General features: G+C 43.0%; 1 protein-coding gene across 1 annotated transcript; it reads right to left on the reverse strand.

The window, feature by feature from the left end:
• Positions 1-227: 227 nt before the first annotated feature.
• Positions 228-16557, reverse strand: LOC308163934 (HMG box transcription factor BBX-like; the record flags this gene model as incomplete). The annotated part of the gene is made up of 12 exons (XM_080538105.1): positions 228-306; positions 870-1059; positions 2313-2544; positions 3794-3915; positions 10265-10416; positions 11733-11865; positions 12442-13417; positions 13935-14015; positions 14700-14780; positions 15926-16003; positions 16336-16416; positions 16552-16557. 12 exons carry the CDS (start codon positions 16555-16557, stop codon positions 228-230), a joined length of 2211 nt encoding a protein of 736 aa, XP_080394231.1.
• Between the last annotated feature and the right edge of the window lie 6657 nt (positions 16558-23214).

Genomic DNA, 23214 nt, shown 5'->3' on the forward strand with positions numbered 1-23214 from the left:
AAAAGAAGAGAAGGTTGGGGTGGGGTCTCCCCTCGTTCCCTACCGGACCAGAGCTCAACCTAATTCATCTCAGAAGGGGAGGGATCGGTCCACAAGTCCCATTTAATCTCCTTCTTCTAAGACAGGGGGGGGTTTGACATTTGAGGAAAAGGTAAACGCACACACGCCAGCGTCCATTTTGTTGCTCTCGAGGAGGAGGAGGAAGGGGAGGGGGGGGGCGATTCACTTCACTGGTCAGCACAGGAGATGAGCACTGGGGTCTGGGCCATATCCTTCTTCTGGCTTTCACCAATGTCACGCTGGCCTCTGAGGAAGAGGGGAGAGGGGAGGAGGGGAGGACATCTTACTGGCATGTTAATGTCTCTACCGTCTCTAATAATTGAACTACACACAAGGAGAAAACTCCTTTAGGAAACACATTAAGTTAAAAGGTTGGCGGAGCATTGATACATTGACGATATCATATCCTAGAATCTCGATTGAGATTGAATGGATGGAAGTTAGCAGCAAAGACCCTCCTCTACTGTCCTCGCTCTTGTTTACACCCGGATTTGCATGCGTAGCATGAAATGAAGCTCAGCGGGTTACTTACTTACATGACATTAATTAGCTGAAGATGTTTCCAAGGTCATAATTTTGCCAGTAAGCAGGGTGCATTAACATTAACATGACATTATAAATTACATATTTTACACTGAACTATTGCACAGGTATCAGATATGGGTCATTAACAATTATTATTATTATTATTATTATTATTTTTAAAGTAGACAAGCAGGCATTCCAAAAAAATGGATATAGACCAAAAAATCGGAGCTAGGCCTTACGACCTGCAGTGTAAATGCAGCCTAAGTGTTTCCGTTGGTTACCTGTGAATGTTCTCCATGGCTGCCACCTCGGCCAGGGCAGCCAGGCTGAAGAAGGTAGGCAGGTCTTCAGGTGTGCTGCTGCTGGCGTCTGCCTCCTGTGGTCCGGGGGCGGTATGGCACCCTGGTTCATTGCATAAAGTCTCTTGGGATAATGGCTTTTCATCCTGCTCCTGGTCCCTGGCTTTGTCCTCTGAGGTAAAACCAAACAAAGAACAGAGGACAACGTGAAGATACTGCCATTTCCCTTTAAAATGGCCCCACAGACTGATAATATTATTATATTCTAATTAATTAACAATACTAATTCAATACTAGTCCTTCACCTAGAATTTAGAATTTGCCATTTAGCAGAGGCTTTTAATACAAAGCGATGTACAATTACACATTACAGGGACATTCCCCCTGGAGTAACTGAGGGCTAAGTGCCTTACTCAAGGGCACACTATCCACTAGACCACCACTACCCCCACCTCTACAACAGTCTCTTAAACCTCTTTTTTTACAAATATTTTTTTTTCTTCTAAACAGGAATACTTAAAAAAAAAAATCTGAATGCTACAGTTTATTCAAGAGAACAGCCACCTTACCATGTACGTAACATGTAAGTAACCTTACCACTATTACTATTATTATTATTATTGTTTGCCTCTTATGTCCTGTACTACTGAAACTTAATCTTGAATTATGTTTAATTTATTATGCCTATGTCTTGAGCTGCAATGTAATGTCAGGATCCGAAGCCTAAGAATTTTACTCTGTTACACTATGTGTAATGTGACGTAACAAATAAACTTGAAACTTGTAACAGCACTGTGGGTGGTGGTGTTCCCGGGCGGGATTTGAGCTCACAACCTTCCCATCGCCAGTCCAACTCACTATCCACTAGACCAGTGTTTCTCAACCCTCTCCTCGGGGCGCCCCAGCCGCACCACATATTTGATCTGTTCCACCACCAGCTCACCTGATTCAACTAATCAAGTACAACGCAATTATGGTTTGTACTTGATTAGTTGAATCAGGTGTGCTGGTGGTGGAACAGATCAAATATGTGGAGCGGCTGGGGCGCCCGGAGGAGAGGGTTGAGAAACACTGCACTAGACCACCACCACCCCCACCTCTATGACACCAATAGGAATACTAAACACTAAAAATAGAAAGGTCTGAATTCTACAGTTTACAGTTTAGTTAAGAGTGCAGCCAAGAATCTGTTCTTCAACTTGAATTGTAACACTTTTTATGTATCTCAAACTGTTCTTAAACCTGAACTGTCGGACTTGCACTTGTGAACCGTGGACTGGGGTGCTGAGCTCCTGTGGTGAGTGTGTTGTTGTGTGATCGTGTGTTTGTGGCCACGAACTGTGGAAACTGAATTGCCCTTCGGGGGATAAATAAAGTATTCTGTATCTGTAAGCAGCCGGTTGGACTCGGCTCCGCTCTGCTCACCCTCCGCTGGGGAGACCCGGCCGTCGGCCGAGCGCACCAGGTGGGTGATCTTGCTCTTCCGGGCCTTTCTCTTCTGGCTGCCCACCAGCATCTCAGCGCTGCAGGCGGCGTGGGCCTCCAGGGTCAGCAGGGCAGCAGGGGGGGGGGGGCGGGGGGCCCGGGGGGGCCAGGGGGGGGCTGGGCTTGGCCTTGGCAGTGGAGTCCACGGTGGGGGGGGGGTCACTCTGCACCACTGAGGAGAGATGAGAGACAGATAAGAGATAAGAGACAATACTACCTCTGCACATAAGGTATATTGTATAGTTATCACAATCACTACCATTCTTGTTGTTGTTTACAAAACTACCTCTGCACATACTGTATATTACATAGTCACCTATCACTACCATTCTTGTTCTATTTATATAGAGATGAGGCAACGTGATGTTTACAACACTACCTCTGACCCTACTGTATATTGTATAGCTACCCATCACTACCATTCTTGTTCTATTAATATAGAAATGAGACACAACATGATGTTTACAACACTACCTCTGCACATACTGTATATTGTATAGCTACCCATCACTACCATTCTTGTTCTATTAATATAGAAATGAGACACAACATGATGTTTACAACACTACCTCTGCACATACTGTATATTGTATAGCTACCTTTCACTACCATTCTTGTTCTTTTTATACCTTCTGCGTTCTGCCCTTATATCACTATTTGCCGTTTTGGATGGATGCTAAACTGCATTTCATTGTATAGCAGTCTTGTACTCTGCGATGACAATAAAGTTGAATCTAATGTAATCTAATCAGGGCCTTACGATATGAATATAAGAGTGTTAAGTCCCAGCATATGAGGGTTTCTGCGATTGGATCTTAATCTCAACGAGCTGATTGAATTTATGTTATGGCACATTAGGAAGGCAAGTTTTCCAGGTTCACATTGCTTAAAGTTGTAGGTGTCTTTATGTAGAATACAGGTGGGCTGGTGTAGGAAAACACAACTATTGGTTAACACTAGAACAGCCATGGGTGGGGTCATTTGATGTGAGTAAAGTTTTTTTTTATATCTTTGCACTCGATCAAATTTCAGGACCCTCCTTTCATGACCTTTCCTAGATATGTGCGTTCTACCACCCAGTATCCTTACATTTTCAAAATCACATCAGGATAAGCTAGTATAAAGCTATGTTGCAGTTTTTCTGTGTAGGAGGCAGGATAATTTACAAGACGGCCAACTAGTGGTCGTTGTGTGTAAGTAGCAGATTCCCATTGTAAAGACTATGGTCATTTGACCCCCGAGGCGGCTCTTATAGTAGGTAAAAAAGGCACGGCTGTGCTAGCTCTTCTAAGAAATGGTGTCCAGCACCCCCTGTGCCATGCTCTATACATGGTTAACTTACTGTGACATCATAATGTTCATTTGCCCAGGTTTCATGAACCACATGACATCATGCCGAGAACATTCACCACTGGACAAACACACAGAAACACACAACGATCCTCTAATTCACCTTTGTCCACAGTACTGGGCTTCTCCTGCATGTGCTTGGACTTGCTAACAATCTTGTGGAATAAAGTAGTTTTCTGAGATGGAGATGAACCTGATATAAACACAAACACAAAAGAAACAAACAAAAAAAAGGAAAGAAACAAGAGCATGTGATATGATGCGTTTTTGTGTGACTATATGCAAATGCTGTGTGCCTATCAAATATTGCAATACTCATTGTTTAACCTTAAACATATTTTAGGTGTGCCCACTCTCAGTAGTAAACAACATATTTAGGAGCAGGCACATACCATATCAAGTAACAGTGAGACCAGTTTAACTCTAAGGACGTACGAGCCTACCCAGTGGTCAACAGAGCAGAACAGCATGAACACAGTATAGCCATGTATGGGAACTAATGTCAGTATTGTAAGTTACGAGGTAAAAGCTATTTCCTCTCTGAGAACTGTATATAAGCTGTAACAAACATCAGTACTTGGCTTGGCATCTCTTTATGCCACAGCCAGGCTCGGCACCAGCCGCAGCCAAGCTCGACATCTCCTATGTTGTAGCCATGCTTGAAGCTTGGACTTAACAGAGCATGCTGCCTTGGAAACATCTGTACAAGAGAATGCAACCCAGATCTGCCTAATACAATGATTACGATTCAACCTTCCCTCTGAGTCATCAATATATAATTTCCGGCCACGTGACCAAGAAAGATCTCCTATTATCAAATGGCTTCTAACGAACAGGATGCTAGATTCAGCGAAACAGGTAAGGCACAATGTGATTATTTGCTTTAACCTGAATTGCTGTTCTAGAACGAATCTAAACATTTTTCAAAAAGGAGATGCATTGATATTGGAAAGTACTAAATTAAAATATAGTTTGAATAGAAGGCGCTGTATAGTCAAAGACGGTGGTCAAAACACTGAGAGTTAGGATTTATTGAGATTCTGAACTTTGTAAGGAACAAAGCAGAAGTCTATTGTGTAATGGAAATACTGTGGACAAACAGTACAAACTGAGATATTTATTGTGTATTAAGTTAGGGACAAGACCTTAAATACGTGATTGAAAGCACAGCACTTTGAGGAAAACTAAGTTTGAAAAGATTTGGCCATAATATTTAAAAGACTCTAAGAGAAGTTTCAATCAACATAATTGATTACTAAAACCGCATGTCTATTAACATCATGGGAAGCAAACTAGTATGAATGGCATGCAGAATGTTATCATTAAGAATGAAATGAATAACAACCATATTTCTGAACCAAGCTTCACAACAGGGCGAGAGTGTTAAAACTCTGACCCTAGGCTATTAATAGAACGGAGACTGCTCCTGTAACCAAACACACACACACACACACACACACACACACACACACACACACACACACACACACACATCGAGCTACAACATACAACAAATAGACAAATTTGTCTCATATTGAAATTATCATGCAAATCTGTGTTGATTCAGCAGACATATAACATTTTGATTGATTTAGTGAACAGAGAAATACAAATTAAGACTCTAAGACTGTGAAACATCAAAGGAGGACATTTCTGATGGAGAAAACACAATTCAGCAAGAAAGACCTGGAATGTATTCTGACAATGCCTGTCGATTCTATTTCCTGACAGAATCAAGGAAATCAAGAGACATTGAGCGAAGGACTCAGAGACCGAGATGCTGTTAAGATCTGGTCTAAGTTAACCATTGCAGAAGTGGGGAGAGAATGTTGCAGATGCTGAAGGAAGCTATTGCCGGATGAAACAAGAGAAATGAGACAAACTAATGACATTTCAATGTGACAAACAATGGAAATGTTAATTCTTATGATTTAAGACAGAGACATGATGATGACAAGAGAGACTTACACATACTTTTATGTAGTCGTAATTGTTCAATTGTACTGACGCACGCAACTAACAGTGTCATCAGCAGTAAACAGCTGAATTCAACATACAAAATTGGTATACTCTTAAGAGAGAACCAACACTTGCAAGTTTGCAATACCATGCACACACTACTCAAGGCACGAACTTACAAACTTTCTTCTAGGAATTCTAAGGGACGGGAACAACAGTCCAGATAACCCAATTAACAAACTTATGCTTAACATCTGTATTTTTGTTTCCAACTGTTTCTGAGCAGGTTAATTCCACAATCAATTGATGGAGAGCCTAAGATTTTATAGACTTAAGTCAAGAAAAGGAGGGGTGTAGTGTAATGATAATGCTAAAATTGTTTTAAGTTAATAAAACCTATTAACGCTGTGAACAGAGGCAAGAACACGTGCAAGACTGATGACCATCAAAGAATCAAATAGCACTCCTTGTTACCAGAAACACAAGGCCGTTCCTTTGATTGAAGATCTACTTCCAGACATTGTTATATTGACATATAATGTACTTTGTATGATGGAACCGATGCCTAATTTATTTCTGATGTGGTCATTCATTGACTTTGTTAAGAACTCCACATGTTTTTCAATAGAAATAATTTACCAGTCAAATTAATCTTACATCAGGGGAGAAAAAAAAGAGTGAGCTGATATGATGCGTTTTTGTGTGACTATATGCAAATGCTGTGTGACTATATTGCAATACTCATTGTTTAACCTTAAACATATTTTAGGTGTGCCCACTCTCAGTAGTAAACAACATATTTAGGAGCAGGCACATACCATATCAAGTAACAGTGAGACCAGTTTAACTCTAAGGACATACGAGCCTGCCCAGTGGTCAACAGAGCAGAACAGCATGAACACAGTATAGCCATGTATGGGAACTAATGTCAGTATTGTAAGTTACGAGGTAAAAGCTATTTCCTCTCTGAGAACTGTATATAAGCTGTAACAAACATCAGTACTTGGCTTGGCATCTCTTTATGCCACAGCCTGGCTCGGCACCAGCCGCAGCCAAGCTCGACATCTCCTATGTTGTAGCCATGCTTGAAGCTTGGACTTAACAGAGCATGCTGCCTTGGAAACATCTGTACAAGAGAATGCAACCCAGATCTGCCTAATACAATGATTACGATTCAACCTTCCCTCTGAGTCATCAATATATAATTTCCGGCCACGTGACCAAGAAAGATCTCCTATTATCAAATGGCTTCTAACGAACAGGATGCTAGATTCAGCGAAACAGGTAAGGCACAATGTGATTATTTGCTTTAACCTGAATTGCTGTTCTAGAACGAATCTAAATTTTTTTCAAAAAGGAGATGCATTGATATTGGAAAGTACTAAATTAAAATATAGTTTGAATAGAAGGCGCTGTATAGTCAAAGACGGTGGTCAAAACACTGAGAGTTAGGATTTATTGAGATTCTGAACTTTGTAAGGAACAAAGCAGAAGTCTATTGTGTAATGGAAATACTGTGGACAAACAGTAGAAACTGAGATATTTATTGTGTATTAAGTTAGGGACAAGACCTTAAATACGTGATTGAAAGCACAGCACTTTGAGGAAAACTAAGTTTGAAAAGATTTGGCCATAATATTTAAAAGACTCTAAGAGAAGTTTCAATCAACATAATTGATTACTAAAACCGCATGTCTATTAACATCATGGGAAGCAAACTAGTATGAATGGCATGCAGAATGTTATCATTAAGAATGAAATGAATAACAACCATATTTCTGAACCAAGCTTCACAACAGGGCGAGAGTGTTAAAACTCTGACCCTAGGCTATTAATAGAACGGAGACTGCTCCTGTAACCAAACACACACACACACACACACACACACACACACACACACACACACACACACACACACATCGAGCTACAACATACAACAAATAGACAAATTTGTCTCATATTGAAATTATCATGCAAATCTGTGTTGATTCAGCAGACATATAACATTTTGATTGATTTAGTGAACAGAGAAATACAAATTAAGACTCTAAGACTGTGAAACATCAAAGGAGGACATTTCTGATGGAGAAAACACAATTCAGCAAGAAAGACCTGGAATGTATTCTGACAATGCCTGTCGATTCTATTTCCTGACAGAATCAAGGAAATCAAGAGACATTGAGCGAAGGACTCAGAGACCGAGATGCTGTTAAGATCTGGTCTAAGTTAACCATTGCAGAAGTGGGGAGAGAATGTTGCAGATGCTGAAGGAAGCTATTGCCGGATGAAACAAGAGAAATGAGACAAACTAATGACATTTCAATGTGACAAACAATGGAAATGTTAATTCTTATGATTTAAGACAGAGACATGATGATGACAAGAGAGACTTACACATACTTTTATGTAGTCGTAATTGTTCAATTGTACTGACGCACGCAACTAACAGTGTCATCAGCAGTAAACAGCTGAATTCAACATACAAAATTGGTATACTCTTAAGAGAGAACCAACACTTGCAAGTTTGCAATACCATGCACACACTACTCATGGCACGAACTTACAAACTTTCTTCTAGGAATTCTAAGGGACGGGAACAACAGTCCAGATAACCCAATTAACAAACTTATGCTTAACATCTGTATTTTTGTTTCCAACTGTTTCTGAGCAGGTTAATGCCACAATCAATTGATGGAGAGCCTAAGATTTTATAGACTTAAGTCAAGAAAAGGAGGGGTGTAGTGTAATGATAATGCTAAAATTGTTTTAAGTTAATAAAACCTATTAACGCTGTGAACAGAGGCAAGAACACGTGCAAGACTGATGCCCATCAAAGAATCAAATAGCACTCCTTGTTACCAGAAACACAAGGCCGTTCCTTTGATTGAAGATCTACTTCCAGACATTGTTATATTGACATATAATGTACTTTGTATGATGGAACCGATGCCTAATTTATTTCTGATGTGGTCATTCATTGACTTTGTTAAGAACTCCACATGTTTTTCAATAGAAATAATTTACCAGTCAAATTAATCTTACATCAGGGGAGAAAAAGTGAGACCAGTTTAACTCTAAGGACATACGAGCCTACCCAGTGGTCAACAGAGCAGAACAGCATGAACACAGTATAGCCATGTATGGGAACTAATCAGTGATGCCGGTAACGCGTTACTAAGTAACGCGTTACTTTAATCTGAATACTTTTCCCTGTGACGAGTATTCTAACGCGATACTATTTCCAAATCAGTAATCGGATTAAAGTTACTTATTCAAGTGACTGTGCGTTACTATTGCGTTACTACCTCATAACTTAGGCTAAATGCAGTATTTCTTTGTAATGTTCGATAGCTTTTCTCGCGTCAGTGCTCACGTTTTCAACACGAGGTTACTATGGAAGGCCATGCCCGCAAAAAACGGCTCTCGACTATCGCGAGATTGCAGCAGAATCGCTCACGTGTATCACCACGCTGATTGCACAGTGTAAACAGAAGCGTAGCCTACACAATGGAGCGAGAACAGAGATATGCGTTAAATAGCTGGAAATATAAGGATTATTTTGAGTTTGTGTCAGCAAAGGATGACAAGAACATAAATGTTGATCATTGATAAACTCAGACTCACCCAGTTTAGGATTAGGATTATATTAGGATCATATCTGAATGGTCAGGGTAGGTTTTAGGTGTTGTGAAACCACTCCTTGCTAGTTACTGTTAAATAAAGATTATATTTATTTTATTGTTTAAAAACAAGTATTTATGTTGGGTGAGGCAAAGAAAGACTCTTTATTTTGTTGTTTTAAGTTATTGTTTAAAGTTTAATTATGTAATTTAAGTTACTGTTAAAATAAAGTGAGTTTTGGCAAAACCAGTTTTCATTTTTATGTTGCGGGGGGGGGGGGGGGGGGGGTCGGGTGCCTAGGCAGCTGCCAATAGTAACTAAAAAAGTAACTAGTAATCTAACTTAGTTACTTTTAAAATCAAGTAATCAGTAAAGTAACTAGATTACTTTTTAAAGGAGTAATCAGTAATCAGTAATCAGAATACTTTTTTAAAGTAACTGTGGCAACACTGGAACTAATGTCAGTATTGTAAGTTACGAGGTAAAAGCTATTTCCTCTCTGAGAACTGTATATAAGCTGTAACAAACATCAGTACTTGGCTTGGCATCTCTTTATGCCACAGCCAGGCTCGGCACCAGCCGCAGCCAAGCTCGACATCTCCTATGTTGTAGCCATGCTTGAAGCTTGGACTTAACAGAGCATGCTGCCTTGGAAACATCTGTACAAGAGAATGCAACCCAGATCTGCCTAATACAATGATTACGATTCAACCTTCTCTCTGAGTCATCAATATATAATTTCCGGCCACGTGACCAAGAAAGATCTCCTTATATCAGCATGGTAATGCTATGTTAAATGGTAAACAATGTGTTCGTCATGAGAGAGAAAGAAGTACTTCCTGTGAAAGGCAACAAGACTAACAAGACGTGGTATGGAGGCATGGGTGAGATGGGCGACTCCTGAGGTAGTAAGAACAGTGTTTAAACACGGAGTGAACACTGTAATGATGTCGTCCTCTCACCCTTGCTCGGTTTCGGGGGCTCCTCTGGGCCGGTGACGCTGTCCGTCTTCTTCTTCTTGGTGACGGCGCTGCTCTTCTTGTCGAAGGTCAGAGGGCTGTACTGTGGCAGACTGTTGAACTTCTTCTCAAACTCCTCCTCCAGTTTCCCCAAACTGCACATGAGGAGGAAGAGATACGTATCAGTATAATACCGTTTAGAATTTCGATGAAACTGTAGATTTCAGCACAATAAAAAAAGACTTTTCTCTAGCCTGAAGCAGACATACGATCTGAAAGACATACGTGAAATGCCCAAAATCCACAAGATACCACCTCATTTGTGAAACCTAGTGGCGGTGGTGTTATTGCTTGGGCATTAGGGTGGGGTGGTATCCATTTTTTCTGTTAAACCTGCTGTTTTTTACACTATTAAAACCTAATTTTAAAAAAATCTCATTGTAGGGTAGGGTACATTTTTTCATACTTTTATTACCGTCCTAAACTTTTACCAGGGTATGGAATTACCGAGAACAATAATGTTGTGCTACTTATGCGGGGACTGCTACACCCTATGACATTTAGCAACACTAACTTAAAGTTAACATCCTGATCACAGCTTGACAAACTAAACTGTTGCATAGCATAATATGATCGCTTAATAAGAAGCATTTGTAAAAGTATAACTTGTCTCATGTCCTATGGCATATAGCCTATAGGCCATAATTTGTCTATACAATATTGATTTAGTCACCGTTATGAGACTATGCTCTGGGAGTCCTTCTTTTTGAGCTCTCTCTTTCGGGGTTATGAGAGAGGCTGCACGGCAGACTCTGAGGTCTGTCGGTCTGTCTGTTTGGTGTTTGTCACGCCAGATTGAGGTTGTGGCCAAAACAGTTGAGCCATGGCCAAGTCAGGGGCCTGACGGCGTTGCAATGTTCACAGCATGTGGTTTACTGAGAACACAGCTAGTCTGTCTGTAGGCATCTTGTCTGTAGTTTCCAGGCGGTGTGACAAAGTGGACGGTTAGTTAGCGATGATGACGATGGTGTCATGTCAGCGAATACCTGTTTGGAACCCGACAACAGCTCTTGATACTACTTCCTCTAGTCCAAATCTCTTGGCTCGGCAATTTCCTCACATGGTTTCATCTACCACTGGCAGGCAGGCGACACTCAACTCTTCCTGTTTTTCTCCCCCTCTGACAACACATTTGGCAACACGTGTCTCTGCGTGCCTCGCAAACATTTCTGCTTGGATGTCAGCCCATCAACTCATCCAAGCTCCACCTGGAGACTGAGCTGACCTAACCCTTGGAAGCATGCCCTCCTCCATCACAGTAGAGAACTCTATGGTGACCTCCTCCCAGACAGCCAAGAACCTCGGGGTGATCCTTGACAACCGTCTGAACATTTTTGATTGGTTGCCGATATGCGGACCAAAAGACTAGAACGTGTCACGTATCAGATACAGAGGGTTCTGTGATGCTCACCCTGGGGCTGACTCATCTTTGGACTTTGACTTCTTCAGTTTTTTGGGGTTGTTGGGTCCCGTCTGTGGGAAAGGCCAGCTCTCATCAGGCCAGCCCGCCTCACTGTCCGACGCACGGAAAGACCCCCTTTTACCTGTGATAAACACACACGCAGACACACACACACACACACACACACACGTCAGAGGAGACAACCAGTGACAGCATATATGAACACTTACAGCAGATGGCCGAAAATATTACAAATGTACGTAGCTAAACAATCAACGGAGAGAGAGGAGTCACAAACTGTACAATGCGTACACCTAGCCTTACACGCACACTCATAGTCATACACACTGAAACGCAGCACTTTTGTTGTAAAGAATGACAAAACTGTATTCTGATTCAATGTTGTATGTTCTTGTGTATTGTATGCTCTTTGTGTGTTTCTTGGTGCGTTGTTTTTGTATGTTCTTGTCTTGGTTGTTTTTGTCCACCAATGATTGGAAACAAGTGTTTCAGTAGACCTTTACGTGCTATCCTCTGGGATGTACTGTCTGTACTTTTTACCCAAATCAATCAATCAATCAATCAAACAGTCTTCATGCAAGAGGACAGTTAGTTAGCTAGCAGACTAGCTCGGTCTACACACACAGACACAAACACACACACACACACACACACACACACACACACACACACACACACACACACACACACACACTACCTCGGTCTACGTTGGCCCTCAGCGAGGTCAGCATTCCTTCTGACACCAGAGTCTTGTACAGCGCTCCCTTACAGCTCCTCTCTGACTTCCTGGACCCGGAGCCCTCTGCGCTGGCCTCCGCATCCCTCCCCCTCTCCCTCTCCTCTCCTGTCCCCTTGTGCTTGGCATGCGGGGGGCTACTAGGAGGGGCGGCGGGCTCTTTCACACCGCCTGTTCCCGGGCTGCCGATACTGGCTTCGTCCGCCTCGCTCTTGGGGCTGGGGGGGATCAGCTCCACCTCCATGGCCTCGGTTGTCGACGGCGGCTCCGGGCGCTCGCCGCAGTCCTCGTCCTCCTCTTCCATCTCCTCCCTCTCCTGTTCCTCTTTAGCCTTGAGGGGGGGGGGCTTCTTGGCGGCTTTGGCTTTGACGGCCTTTTTGGGCGAGCCAGGGTCGCTGGGACCGGAGCTGATCTTCTTCTTGAAGGTCGTCGTCTCCGTCTCCATGTCTATGTCTCCTCCGCCCCCCCAGGCCCCCTTCGCCACGGCCTCGATGGTGTAGAGGACGCTGTCCATGTCCGACTCGGACGACTGGCGCTTCTTGACGGTCTTCTTGGGCGAGGAGGAGCCCGGGCCGGGGCTCTTGTCCTTGTTGTCCCCTGCTGCTTTGGGCGGCGCCTCTCTCGCCGACCCGTCTATCGCCTTCTTCTTCTTCTTCTTCTTCTTCTTTTTCACATTTGTCTGGTTCAAGGTTTGGCCGCTGGGTGCTGTCGGAGGACTGGTTTCAGTAGGGGTGGAGGAGGAGGAAGAGGAGGAGGAGGAGGAGGAGGAGGCGGGGGGCGGGAGAGAAGAGAGAGGAAGATCGCGGGCGTCCTCAGTCTCCTCTTTGACGGCGGTGGTCTTGGGTTTGACGTGTAGTGTGCAAGCGGCGGAGGTATCGTCGTCCGGTGGCTGTGAGGCTGCTGTGTCGATCTTCCCCGCCTCGGAGGCCAAACACATCTACACAAAACAGAATTAAAAAAGAAAAAAAACATGGTTTAACATTTCCTTTGTGAGTGCCTTTGTCTATTGTGTAGAAACCTATATTAAGAACGGTTGAGGCTTTGCAAAGGCACAAGTTCATAATGCATGCATGTTAACTACTGCATTAATACATGTTAATTTGCCCAGAGCGTCGAGGCTTTGAAAACATTAGCTAAGACACACCTCTTCTCTCTGGCCTTTGACCTGAGGCGAGCCTGCCTCCCGACACTGCACTTTTATTTCTGCACCTGTATTTATTTTGTATTGCACCTTGTTTTAGTGTATTTTTATTAGTTTATTTTTTTTTCTACTAGTGTTTTATCTGTGAATCACTTAGGGCGGCTGTTTTGTCGTTGTAAATGTGCTATATAAATAAACATGACTTACTTACATAATTCATCTACCCTTACTGTTATGTTTGGTTTAGGGTTTTTAATATAAAATAGAATTCAACCAGATGGCAAGGACATTGTGTTGAAAGAGCCGTCGTTACCTCAGCGAGCTGGAAGAGAGCGGACTGGCCACACTGCTTCCCCTCTGGCACGGCATTCTGGGCCGCCACCGAGGAGATCTCCTTCTCACACAACAGGGAGGGAAGAAAAATACAACAATTCACTTCACTATGCATCATCAAGCCAAATATGCCTCCAGAAACAACAGGCTCCTCTCGAAATGTAATAATCACCATGACGATAGTATTAATTAAAATGGGGTTTGGGTTGAAATTCACAACAGAAGCCCTATTCAGACGGGATTACTATTATGTGGCGACCTCCGTTAATGTTCACTGGCTGTTCTTCATCGTTCCTTGATTGCTAACCGATTTATCCATGGCCGTTTAGCCACTATTTTATAGCTTAATATCTACATACTACGATCTTTCAAGAACTATAACCGTAAAAGTAAGTAGCCTTGAGAACCGATGTTTCTGGAGCCTAATGGCCCTTAGAGGCCCATAATCTCCTGTTTCCGTAGCGTGAGGCGGCTGGATGTACAAGTACACCCCCTGGACGTGACGCTGGTATGTCGCAGGGTCTTACCCCCAATCCAGTAAAAGTAAGTAGACATATAAGTAGACTCATTAATGCTGAGTGCCAAGCAGGGAGGCATCGGGTACCATTTTTATAGTCTTTGGTGGTACGACTCGGCCGGGAATCGAATTCACGACCTCCCGATCTCAGGGCGGACACTCTAACCAAGGCCACTGGTCTGGTACCTGTAGCTATAACAGTGAGTTATGTGTATTTGGACACCGTACCTCCGCCAGGTGGAACTGAGGAGGCTTGACGGCGGCCTGAGGAACGTCAGGCTCTCTCTTCAGTGACGTCCCAGAGGACACCTGGGGGGAAACAGGATGAGATGAAACGTTACGGCGCTGGTCTGGTCTGTTCTGTTCTGTTCTGTTCTGTTCTGTTAAGGTTTGGTTCTGTTCTGTTCTGTTCTGTTCTGTTAAGGTTTGGTTCTGTTCTGTTAAGGTTTGGTTCTGTTCTGTTAAGCTTCTGTTCTGTTCGGTTCTGTTCAGGTTTGGTTCTGTTCTGTTCTGTTAAGGTTTGGTTCTGTTCTGTTAAGGTCTGTTCTGTTCTGTTAAGGTTCTGTTCTGTTCTGTTAAGGGTCTGTTCTGTTCTGTTAAGGTCTGTTCTGTTCTGTTCTGTTCTGTTAAGTTCTGTTCTGTTAAGTTCTGTTCTGTTAAGGTCTGTTCTGGTCTGTTAAGGTCTGTTAAGGTCTGTTAAGGTCTGTTCTGTTCAGGTCTATTCTGTTCTGTTAAGGTCTTTTAAGGTCTGTTCTGTTCAGGTCTGTTCTGTTAAGGTCTGTTCTGTTCTGTTCTGTTAAGTTCTGTTCTGTTAAGTTCTGTTCTGTTAAGGTCTGTTCTGGTCTGTTAAGGTCTGTTAAGGTCTGTTCTGTTCAGGTCTGTTCTGTTCTGTTAAGGTCTGTTAAGGTCTGTTCTGTTCAGGTCTGTTCTGTTAAGGTCTGTTCTGTTCTGTTAAGGTTTGGTTGTTGGTGTTTCAACTTTCAGACTCTGAGACCACAACGTATGAAGACAGTGCAAGGCGGTGAGGTGAATATGTTTGTATTTCCATTCCTCATCGATCAAACCACATTGCTACGACCACCCTTCGTACACCACACATAGACACACACGCACACACATATGCTATCCAACTCCTGTGCAACATTCTTATGAATGTATATTTTGAGTGTCTAATTTTTCTTACCTTAAATGTATATCATTAGATAATTTGTTATATTTTTCTTTGCCTCTTATATTTTATTATATTCTATGTCTTCTTATTTGCACCCTAAACGGAGCCCCTCTCCCCCTCCCCCACCCCAGTGGAAGTATCTCACGATTATACTTGTATAACCGGAGCGACAAATAAACATATTGTATGATTATCATTTAAGTGTTTACAGTCCAACATAATCAAATAACTGAATAAACATCGTATGTGGTCACAAACATCACGATGCAGAGAGAATACCCACTTCTGCCTGGTCTGCCTGGACCGGCTTCCCCTCGCCAGCTGTGTCCGCTAAACTGGGCTGAGGAGTGCTGGAGGAGTTCTGGGAAGGGACACACACAATCGAGGGTTAGCTGACCTATTTCAACAGGAATGAGCCCCACTTCCTTTCCCCCCCATCGCTGCCTCCAGTGGTAGACTGACTGTGACAACCTCAAAAGTATTCAGTTCCACCGCTTCGGCGAATTTGAATTGTTCAGTTAAATCGTTAAATCATTAAATCAGTACATCAACCGATTCCTAAATCATCATTGCAGCTGCATAAAAGATTTCTGAGGGCCTAAGGGAGCGAGACTGTCGCTGTTGTGTTGCTGTTATGTAGCTGGTCTGGTGTGAGTATGGGGTGGTCCTGCCTTTCCAGGTGGGGTTACTTACCTCAGCCAGTTGGAAGAAGGAGGATTTCCCAGGGTGCTTAGCAACATCTGTGCCTCCGGACTGTGAGGAGCTGGAGGAAATCTGTGGGGAGGTCACATATTAAACACGCTCACAGAGCAGAGCCAATGAAAGACACACCATGTTCAGACCATCGTTCCAAGAGTTCTCAGGCTTGCGTCCCGTCTCAGCACCAGCATGTTTGATTCAGTTAATCACGGTCATGGTGGAATACATTCGTAAAAGATTATCGGAAGCGTGCATGTTATGGCTAGGCTACATTGGGAGGCCTATATATTAGGGATGTAACGATACACTCAACACACGATTCGATACGATTCACGATACTGCGTTCACGATACGATTTTCTCACAATTTGTTCCCAAAAATTAGACTGCAGACAAATTATGACAGAAAAATATTATTTTCTTTATTTCTCAGACAAAAACTACAAAGTACTGTGTTTTCTTAAAGAATCCCTTTTTATTTCTGAGGTAGGGTAGAACTACGATAGGGTATAAACTTCGAACAAGCCAAGTCAAAAGTCGATTACGCTCTCTGCTGTTTAAAAAGAGTATCGCGATTCATTTTTCACCTCACCGATTTGAACCGTCACATATTTGCATCGATAATTAACTAACTGTCTCTTCGATGCACCGTCACATCCCTACTAAACACCCAGTAGCTCTACAGGATCTGAGTTAGAGAATCCTGTGGAGGGGACAAGGATATTAACCTCCATTTTGTAGAGAGCGAGACATGCATGTGCTCTCCAGAGCCACGTTGGCACGGTGCCACTTGTGAGTCACACGTAGGTCACTTCTTCACAGAAATAGCTATCGATGTGGTCTGAAGTGTGGTGGCGGCAACAGAAACTATGTATGGGGCGACGCAATTGTCATAGCTGTCTGTTTTTCTTTTCACATCAAAATGTTTGACCCAACTGCCACTACAGTGCACAGAAACCAAGTCACGTTCAACCGTTTCTTAGTGATTGTCATTTCAGTGTGAGACTGTATAGTACTACTAGGCCTGTACATTCACTGCAATACAGTGGCCCTTATTGTCCTTTTTGCAGCTATGCATTACAGATGACGAGTTTAACTCATTAGCATCGTATTACATTTTAGATTTCAGAGAACAATGACGGACAATGTTTATTAATCTGAAACATTCGTGCTTCCTTGCTTCCCAAATAATCATAATCAATGTAAGAAATGGGACAGTGAAGCATTTTTTTCTTCTTTTGGCTCTATACTGCAAAAGTTTGGCTTCAATAGTGCAAAAATGCTGTGCAGAGTACGCTGATATGAAACGCAATATAATACCATACAGTATGGTAGTAAATTAGTCCAATGGTATACACGTAATCCAGTAGTGTGCAGTATTTATTATACTGCAATATGTTCATGTCCACAGTCATGGGAGTACAGGGAGTAGAGGAGCGAGTACAGGGAGTAGAGTAGGGAGTAGGGGGGGGGGCTTTGTACACAAGTGTGTGATTGGGAGGAGGGAGATACGGTATCTGGGGTACCACTTGGGGAGGGGCGGGGAGAGGTGCGGCCACAGACAGAGAAGACCGCAGCTATTGCAGCCCGCTCCGCGCCCCAAGACACGGAAGGACGTGAGGCGGTTCCTGGGGCTGGCCGGCTACAACCAGCAGTGCCGCACTTCCCCCTTGACTGATCTCACCCGTAAAGGAGTCCCAGATCCGGTCCAATGGACCGGCAGTGCCAAGTGCTGCTTGATGGGATTAAGAAGAACGCCCCTCTGTGGAGAGAGACGGTGCTATCGGCCGGCAGCGCCTGGCCTGCAGAGGGAGCTACAGGGCTGTGGTGGAGAGGAGATGATGATCAGATGATTGACAGATGATGTCATCATCATTTGCCGTTAAAACTCCTGTGTGTTTGTTCCCTCTGGAGAGGGAGTGACCAGGAGAGGGAGAGGGAGTGAGAGGGAGAGGGAGATGGAGTGAGAGAGAGAGGGAGTGACAGGGAGGGAGAGAGGGAGTGACCAGGAGAGAGGGAGTGACTGGGAGAGGCAGTGTATGGAGCGAGGCGACACCACACACACTATTTGTTTTTGGACTAAGGATTACTCCAGCACTCCTGGGGGGTCGGGGGTGTGATGAGGGCTGTTTACTGTTCTTGTGATAAACGGGCGGCGTCCCAATTAAGACTCTGTGTTCCGACCCCCCCCTGTGTGTGCATCCTTTACAGAAGGGATTTAAAAAGACGTCCAAACAACTACAAATCAGCCATGGCACTGTCCGGGAAAATATTTTACGAAAACGACTGCCAACATGGCCAGGTCAGGCTGTCCTAGCAAGTTCAGCCCAAGAGCAGACCACAAGATGCTTAAAGAAGTCTCCAACAATCCAAAATGTCATCACGGGACCTACAGGTAGCTCTTGCCACAGTTGAGGTTAAAGTACATGCATTTACCATCAGAAGAGTGCACAAGTTTGGTTATCATGGGAGGTGTGCAAGGAGGAAAGGCCGTCAAAAAAAGTCCGTCAAAAAAAAGGAAAAACATCAGGGCAAGACTTAAGTTTGCCAGAGAACACCTAGACAAACTCTGGAACAATGTGCTTTGGACAGATTAATCCAAAGTTCAATTATTTGGGCACAGTAGCAAAAGACATGTTGTTGTTGATATTTGGCGCAAACCAAAGACAGCATTTGAGCACAAGAACCTCATACCAACTGTGAAGCATGGGGGTGGTGGTGTCATGGTTTGGGGCTGTTTGCTGCAGCAGGGCCTGGTCATCTCACCATCATAGAATCACTATGAACTCTTTATTGTATCAGAGGGTGCTGGAAGAAAATGTGAGACCATCTGTCCAAAAATGTAAGCTGAAGTGGATGTGGACCATGCAAATCAAATCAAATCAAATCAAGTTTTATTTGTATAGCGCATTTCTCACAAGATGTGACTCAATTCTCTTCACATGATGACAGAGCCGCAAGCAGGCAAAAAACCTGTACACTGTGTAGCCAGGAAAACTCCCTTGCAGCCCTCTACTCATAGAATGGCTACAACATGACTATGACCCAAAACATTCCAGTAAATCCACCAAGAAATGGCTCAAAAGAAAGAAATGGAGAGTTCTGGAATGGAGAAAGTCAACGCCCGTATCTTAATCCTATTGATGCTGTGGGGTGATTTGAAACGGGCTGTGCATGCAAGACACCCCTCAAACATCACACAGCTGAACAAATTATGCATGGAGGAGTGGGAAAAACGTTCTCCCAGTCAATGTCAGAGACTGGCAGAAAAGACAATTGTTTTCATTCGTCCTTTATCTATAGATATTGTTTGAACGAAGGCCAAATATTGACATGCCCATATATCTTTAAAAATAACTAAATATTACATGGGGTGTTCTAATTTCACCTAAATTTCACATGACTGTAAATTCTTTCTGTATGACAAGCTTAATCAAATCAAATCAAGTTTTATTTGCATAGCGCATTTCTCACAAAATGTGATTCAATGCTCTTCACATTATGACAGAACACGCAAGCAGGCAAAGGTAACAAACCTGTACACTGTGCATCCAGGAAAACTCCCTTGCAGCCCTCTACTCATAGAGCGACTACGACCAGTTTGCCTACCAGCGCACAGCAGCGGCCCCCAAACCCCCCCCCCCGACCCCCAGCCGCCCCACACACCCAACCCGCCCGCTAAAAAGTGTAGGTTCTGACACCGTGGTTTACTGTGGAACCGGTGCATCCCTAACCTGAACACAACCTTAGGTCCCCTGTTTGAGAACGGATTAAAAATAGCACAGTACTTACTACGCTATTAAAAACAATAATAATATAAAAAACTAGACATCTGAAAACATTAAATAACAGCAGTCTAATAAAGTGATAATATAAAAAACTAGACATCTGAAAACATTAAGTAACAGCAGTTGTTGCTTATGGTTTAACAACCCCCAGCCTGACTGATCACCCTGATCAAGCCAGCCAGAGGAGGAGTTGTACAGTCTTATTGTGGCAGGCAGAAGATCCTCCTATAGCACTCCTTAGTTAAATGTGGTTGTAGAAGTCTGTTGCTAAAGGAGCTTTTCTGCTCTGCCACAGTGCCCCCCTCCACAGTGAGTGGATGACTCCTCATAGGGCTTGTATGAGTGGATGACTCCTCATAGGGCTTGTATGAGTGGATGACTCCTCATAGGGCTTGTATGAGTGGATGACTCCTCATAGGGCTTGTATGAGTGGATGACTCCTCATAGGCCCTCAATTGTTAGAAACTTGATTTTTCTCGCTTCTCAATTGTTATAGAAATTTTGTCAGAGTTATAGAAACTTATTATGATCCGTTACACCCCTAGGTTGAATGGAGATACATTCTAACAGTATTGAAAGAGTTTGGCCTGGGTGACAATTTCACCTCTTGGGTTGACATGCTATACACCAGCCCAACAGCTTCTGTTATAACCAATTGTGATAAATCACCCACCTTTGCCTTACATCGCTCCTGCCGTCAAGGCTGCGCATTGAGCCCGTTGATTTTTGCCCTTGCCATAGAGCCCCTCGCTGTTAGCATAAGGAATCATCCCTCTATAGCCACATTGATGCTAGGAGGGGTGGACCACCGCATCTCGCTTTACGCGGATGATGTGGTTCTACTTCTCTCCCGGCCTGAAGAATCTCTTCCGCCTTTGCTAGACCTAATTAAAGAGTTTGGTGAACTTTCTGGGTACACTATAAACTGGGACAAAAGTGAATTCATGCAGCTTAAAGGGAGGTTAAACCCAACATTTGTTAAAGATGTCCCTTTTCACATTACTACAGATACAATTAAATACTTAGGCGTGGTCATCCCTAAAGACCCCAAATTGATTTATAAACTGAACTATCTGAATATGGTAGACAAATTGAAATCTAACGTTGAAACCTGGAGGCTATTACCTTTATCCATGATAGGACGAGTCAATGCAGTTAAAATGGTGGCTCTCCCCAGGTTTCTATACCTCTTCCAGAATCTTCCTATATTTTTGCCAAAGTCTTTCTTTAACTTACTAGACTCTATTGTCCTTCCATTTGTCTGGGGATACAAAATACATCGTATAGCCAAGTCACACCTATTTAAACCCAAAAGTGCAGGGGGCCTCAGTCTACCTAATTTCCAAAACTATTATTGGGCTGCCAACTGTAGAGCATTGATGTACTGGCAAGGGGCGTGCTCAGACAACCCCACCATCTCTACCCCTTCTTGGCTTGCAATAGAGCAGAACCTTCCCAAAAGCTCTCTCCACGCTCTTCTCTTTGCTAAGAGTATACCCCCAAAAGCCGCCTCGGGTAATAACTTCATGCTCATCAACTCTCTTAAAATCTGGTATCAAATTAGAAAAGTGTTTGCTCTGCCTGACTTCTCTACCTCCACCCCTGTTTGCAACAACCACGCCTTTCCCCCTTCTCTAACTGATAGAACTTTCACTATTTGGAGGAACAAAGGTATCATCACAATTGCAAACCTTTATATAGAGAATTCGTTTGCCACTTTTTTGTCACAGCTGAGGGAAAAGTTTACACTCCCAGCATCCCATCTCTTCCGTTACCTCCAGATAAGAGACTACGTCCGGACCAACCTACCTAACTTTGAGGTGATCCCTGACACTGTCAACTTATACACTCTCATGAATCAGACCCCTCAGTCAAGGAGGCTTGTCTCTAGATTTGTTGATGTTTTTACAACACATGACCAAATCTCCACGCAACACTTAAAAGAAGCATGGGAAGAAGATCTGGGTATAACAATTGATGACGAGAGCTGGGAAACGAGCCTTAATGCTATCCACAGCTGCTCTATAAACTCCCGACACCAACTTATCCAATTTAAAGTGATTCATAGACTGCACTACTCCTGTACCAAACTACACTCATTTTACCCCTCTGTATCCCCAGTTTTCCCGAAGTGTAAATCAGCTGAGGGCACACTGGGTCATCTTTTCTGGTCCTGCCCTAAACTAAATAAGTTCTGGTCAGAAGTTTTTCTGATGTACCGTATATAGCTGTGACCTCACACCTGACTCATACACTGCAATCCTAGGGGAAACCAAACATCATTTAACTCTGTCTCATTATGAACAGAAGACAATACAATATGGCATGGTTGTTGCAAAGAGGAATATACTCACACTGTGGAAGGGAGAAGAAGTACCTGTGTTTAAAACTTGGTTAGCAGACATCACCAATCTGCTACACATGGAAAAGATCCGATACACTGTCGCTCTCAAATCTGCAATCTTTGACAGGATATGGCAACCATTTATATCTTATTTATCGAAGCTGCCCTGAATTTTTTAATGCCTTTATGCCTTTACGCTGTCAACTTATACACTCTCATTAACCAGGCCCCTCAGCCAAGGAGGCTTATCTCTAGATGTGTTGATGCTGATGTTGATATACTATATATGATGTTGATATGTATATGATGTTGATATACTGTGTATTTATATATATATAAATATTATTATTATTATTTATTTTTTTAATTTTACTTACCCCGAATCCCATCACAGGCGTCTATCGAAAAATGGTGCTGATCTTTATTTATTTATTTTACATCTAAAGAGCAGTTAGTTATGTTGTTACTGTTTGTTTGTTTATTTAAAAAAAATAAAAAATAAAATGTGTTGTTACTGTCCTCGTGCTTAGGGGTGGAGGGAAGGGGGAGGGATTTGCTTAGGGGTGGAGGGAAGGGGGAGGTGGGGGGGTTTATTGTCCTTGTGATGTATCTTGTCTATCCCTGTAAACTGAAAATGCATAAAAAATTTAAAAAAAAGACTTCGTACAATTCAATCGTACAATTCGAACAATCTTTATGATGGCTGCCAGAAACCTCTGGGTCGCCTAGCGACCTTACAACC

This window comes from Nansenia antarctica, assembly GCF_963989245.1.
Source record: "Nansenia antarctica genome assembly, chromosome: 8".
Lineage (NCBI taxonomy): Eukaryota > Metazoa > Chordata > Actinopteri > Argentiniformes > Microstomatidae > Nansenia > Nansenia antarctica.